Here is a 5140-nt window from a genome sequence, read left to right on the forward strand (position 1 = left end):
CCAAGGGCTCAACTAGAAAGCAAATGTTTTGAGAATGATGATGGCAACAAATGTGCTTGACACAATGTATGTATGGATGGATTGTGATGAGTTTTACAAGCCCCTAATATAATTCTTTTTAAAAGAGAACAAAAAAAAGAAAATACATCCTGCATATCATATACTTAACATTATGATTCATAACAGTAGCAAAATGACAGTGATGAGGTAGCAATGACAATAATTTTATGGTTGGGGGTCACCACAACCGGAGGAACTGTATGAAAGGGTCTCAGCATGAGGCAGGTTGAGAACCGCTATTGTATAGAGTCACTCTGAGTCGGAACTGATGGCAGTGGCTTGTTAGGCGTTTGTGCCTGGCGTGAGGACTGCTTGGTGAACCAAGCAGACAATGGTTGCTGCCCTCTTGGAGCTTTCAGACCAGTGGAGACGCAGATCAGCCAAAATCCCACGAGGAAATCGTGGCTGCACATGATTCATCCCCTGGAGAGTGTGCGGAATGAGCCCAGTGGCCAGACCATGGCTCATGAGCTCAGAATCGAAGAGGCTGGGGCCCTTCAAACCACCCAGGTGATGTGGAGACGCAGCCAAGGTTGAGAACGCTTGGGCTGTTCTGATGTCCTTGCAAGTAGCTGTTTTACTATTAGTCTCTGGGAATGGGTGTTCTGGTAGGTTTTTTTTAAATTAGTCACGAGGATTTATAAGTGTTTATTTACCAAGCTCACACAATTTATTTTTAATCACTGTCCTCTTGTGAGAATAAGCTAGCATCCAGTCACAGCGCTTTTCTTTGAATATACCCTGGTGAAAATATCAACTGTCTCTCATTCTCATTTTCATTTTCTTTCAACGCCTTCCCCCTAGACACTTTGTGTACGACCACGTGTTTGCGGAGAAGATAACTTCCCTGCAGAGTCAGCAGAGGCCTGACGAAGAAGAAAACGAACACCTGAAAAAAACAGTGGCAGTGCTCCAGGCCCAGCTGGGCGTGGAGCGGCAGAAGCGGGTGGCCCTGGACGAGGAGTACGGGCTGGTGCTGACAGAGAACAGTGAGCTGGAACAGCAGCTGGTGGCCATGGATGCCTGCCGATCCCGGGCACTGGAGCTAGAGGCCGAGGTGATGGAGATGCGACAAATGCTGCAGGCGGAGCATCCTTTTGTGAATGGAGTTGAGAAGCTGGTGCCAGACTCACTGTTTGTCCCATTCAAAGAGCCCAGTCAGAGCCTGCTGGAAGAGATGTTCCTGGCTGTGCCAGAAGCCCCCAGAAAGCCGCTCAAGCGCAGCAGCAGTGAGACCGTGCTAAGCAGCTTGGCTGGGGGTGACATCGTGAAGGGCCATGAGGAGACCTGCATCAGGAGGGCCAAGGCCGTGAAGCAGAGGGGCATCTCCCTTCTGCATGAAGTGGACACTCAGTACAGGGGCCTAAAGGTGAAGTATGAAGAGCTGCTGAAGAAATGCCAGCAGGAACAGGATTCCCTGTCACACAAAGCTGTGCAGACCTCCAGGGCCCCAGCCAAGGACCTGACAGCAGTGAAGGCCCAGCCTGAGCCTGCCGCTGGGAGCTGGGAGCCAACCTGTGTGACCCCAGAGCCCATCGGTTCCCCCACTGCTGCAACGCCCCCAGAATACAAAGCGCTTTTTAAGGAGATCTTTAGTTGCATCAAAAAAACCAAGCAAGAAATAGATGAACAGAGAACAAAATACCAGTCTCTCTCCTCTCATTCTTAAGTGAACCAACAGCTCTCCTTATTAATTTGCTTATTTCCTATCACGTCCCTCTCCCAAAGAGACCCAGCCAGATGTTGCTTGTGATGTTTGCCTCCTTGCTGTGCTTAGTTAGCAGATGTATCTGGCGAGGGAAGCTGGTGGTGAGTGGTGCCAGTTGTTGTGCAGTTTAGTCCCTTTGAGCTCTCCAGGAAATCCCATGACAAACTTGCCTCTGGCTGGTGCACTATTGTGGCTTCAGCTCTTGGAAGATCCCCCAAAGTAGAGGAGACAAGACCCTGGAGAAGTGGAGATCTGTAGTAACTGTGTTGTTGTTGCCCTAGACTGCAAAATGATCCCGACTCAGTGACCTTGGAGGACAGAGCAGAAGTACCCCACAGGTTTCCAAGGCTGTTTTTTATGGCAGAAGGAGCACCAGGCCCTTTCTCCCATGGATCCACTGGGGGGTTGATTCAAACTGCTGACATTTTGGTTAGCAGTATAACAGCCACTGCACCACCAGTGCTCCTGATAGCAACTGCAGAATGGTGGAAAGGGTAGACTCGAAGCAAAGATAAGGCAACTCCTACTGCCTCTTGGCTTAACTTCTCACAATTACATAGAAGCCCAGGAGGGGTCTGCCAAACTGAAAGACCGTGCAAACACTGCTGGACCCTGTGGATTCACTAGGGAGAATGTTCAGGAGACAGCAGGGTTCCGTCCAACTAAGTGGCATTAATACCCCCAAGCCTTTGGGTTTTGTTCCATCAAATACCAGTTGACCCGTGACTGAAGGTAATCTGTAATATATCTAAATTGAACTGAATGCCAAACTCAAACCCTCGAGGCACAAATTCAGATAACTTTCACGCACAGCATTTACTCAATATCTATCTGACACTTAGGATAGGTGACTATATAAATCTTTAATTCCTTTTTCAAATTTAAAGAAGACAGATCAAATGGATAGTTCCACTACAGTGTCATGAGCTAGCTAAGCTGTCAGCCACAAGCTGCTCTTGCTCAATTCCTATCATTCCTGTGAATATTTTTGACATGCTGCAGAAATTCCATCTGCTCTTTTCTTAAACAGTATTGTATGTTCTGACTGCATAAACATAGTCATCCTCTTACTTTCATACTTTTAATTTAAAACTATTTAAGTGAACGGAGGTTCAGATTATTGTGTATATTTTTCTAAAAACCAAATAAAGCTACCTATGAAAATGAATTAACAAATGGTCCTATTTCTTATTATACGCTTGTACCATTTCAAAAGAACCAAATGCCCACTGTGTTCTGCAGCAGACCTCTCTAGGAAGATTTGATCTATTCTTTTTTTACTTTTAAATAAGACCTTGGGATTGTGTGATTTGGCAAACTCTGCTATGTCATACATATATAAGTATACATAATATGCTAAAACTCAACTTCATTAAACCGTGACTATAAACACTGCCTCATGTTGATTAAATTACTATATAGAACAAAAAGCATTTTTTAATTTATATACACTATTCGGAAATCTGATACTCTGATTTGAATGAATTTAACAAGTTGACTTTAAGGCCTTTATCATTCAAGCTAATTAAAGACATTTTAAAGTATTGAAGTATTCAAGCAAGCATAGAATGTAAAATTTTGTTTTTGAATCAGTGGAAAAAAGTATAACATTTTATAAAATTTCCAAAGTATCTGGCCCATCTCCCCGATTTCAGGAAAGAAACTCCTGTCATGGCAATTAGAAATGTCAATGCTATGTAGACCATAAACTGGGGGAGAATGTGGGTACCTGTTCTCACAGCCCACCCCACTCTTCCCAGTGGCTGCCCGGGGGTGGCATTACTCACTCTGGAAACCTGTTCAACAGTTTGTAAAGTCAGTCTTCCAGCCTCCCAGTTCTTTTATATTCTCTGGGGGGAAATTTTTTAAAAGCCATGTATGTTTTACCACACAGATATGTCACCCCATAAACGAAGCAGCTTCAAAAAGTTCCTGGACAATAGAGTTATAGAATGGGGAGCTAACAACATTGAGTATGAGAAGATATTCTGCAATTGGTGGTGATTGCACAAATCTTTCATATGATTGATTAAATTGTTTGATATATGGAGTGTATGCCATTAAAACTTAAAAAATAAATGTACCATAAAAAAAAAGCTTATGGCAAATAGAATTAAAAAGATACTGGAATTTTTCCACAGAATTTTCAAAGCCCCCTCATATTTATACCAATAAGAGTACACTATGTGACAGAATGTTACGAGAGGTACCCCACAAAAAAAACAGAAAAAGTATGCATTTTTCCCACTAGGTGAGCATGGAGTTCATGGAGTGGCACACCGAATTAGGTCACTCAGTGGCATCGCCTGGAAAGGTTCTCTGGTCACTGAATTTTTTCATAAAAGTTTCGTTCTAATGGTTTTTGTGATGGCCAGTTTAAGAGAACTGTGGCTGTGAAATTTTGTTTCCTTCCAGGAAAAATGCTGCAAAAACTACTGTGATGTTGAACACACCTTACAAGGAGAGTGCTATGGGAAAACTCAAGTGTGCAAGTGGTTTCCTCCTTTCAGAAAAGGTAAAATGTTGATTGATGACAAACCTCGTTCAGGAGGCCTGTCAACTTCCAGAACAGATGAAAAGTGTTGACAAAATTTGTGCACTTGTGCTTGAAGACCGACAGGGACCATTTAAGAGATGGCGTTACCAGGACTGTCTTGGACCTCAACTCAGCAAATTTTAACATGATTTGGGGAATGAGAAGGGTCACTGCAAGTTTTGTGCATTGGGTTCTGTCTGACCAGGAAAAAGCATCAAGTAGTACCATGCCATTCTTTGAAAGAACAGTTCCAAAGCGACCCAGACTTTTTTCCCAAGGTCATTACCAGTGAAGAGACATGGTGCTAAGGACTCTGAAAGCAAACATCAATCAAGCCAGTGGAAGACATTATCACCTCGACTCAAAAAAAACTCGTGAAATGAAATCAAAGATCAAGACAATGCTAATTTGGTTTGTTTGGGGGGTTTTTTGTATATGAATGGGATAGTGCATTTGGAATTTATTCCACCAGGTCAGACTGTTATTCAAGCTTTCTATTTAGAGGTTCTGAAAAGATTGTGTAACTGTGTAACCAAAAGTATGATTTGTGGCAGACAGGACTGTTTTTGCCACCACGACAATGCACCTGCTGATGTAGCCATCTCAGTGCACCACTTTTTGGCAAAAAACAGCATGCCTCTCCTGCCCCATGTACTTTACTCACTGATTTCACTCCTTGCCATTTCTTTTTGTCTCTACAAATGAAGAGGGACATGAAAGGACATTGATTTGATGACACAGCAGAGGTGAAGAAAACGAGGGAAGTGCTATCAGCCATCCAGATGAGTTTGAAAATGTGTTTTGTAAAAATTAAATATAGGTTTGAAAAAAAAAAT

At 43.1% G+C, this 5140-nt stretch overlaps 1 protein-coding gene across 1 annotated transcript in view; it reads left to right on the forward strand.

The window, feature by feature from the left end:
- The window catches only part of CDR2 (cerebellar degeneration related protein 2), a 27858-nt gene extending 24922 nt beyond the window's left edge, over nt 1–2936 (forward strand). Inside the window, exon 5 of the mRNA XM_013005466.2 lies at nt 865–2936. Coding sequence (XP_012860920.1) covers nt 865–1729 — 865 coding nt within the window. The 3' untranslated portion in view covers nt 1730–2936. The remainder of the gene's footprint in view (nt 1–864) is intronic.
- Nucleotides 2937–5140: the final 2204 nt, after the last annotated feature.

The sequence above is a fragment of the Echinops telfairi genome, unplaced genomic scaffold (assembly GCF_000313985.2).
Source record: "Echinops telfairi isolate 266 unplaced genomic scaffold, ASM31398v2 ScPeMD7_5;HRSCAF=22, whole genome shotgun sequence".
Classification (NCBI taxonomy): Eukaryota; Metazoa; Chordata; class Mammalia; order Afrosoricida; family Tenrecidae; genus Echinops; species Echinops telfairi.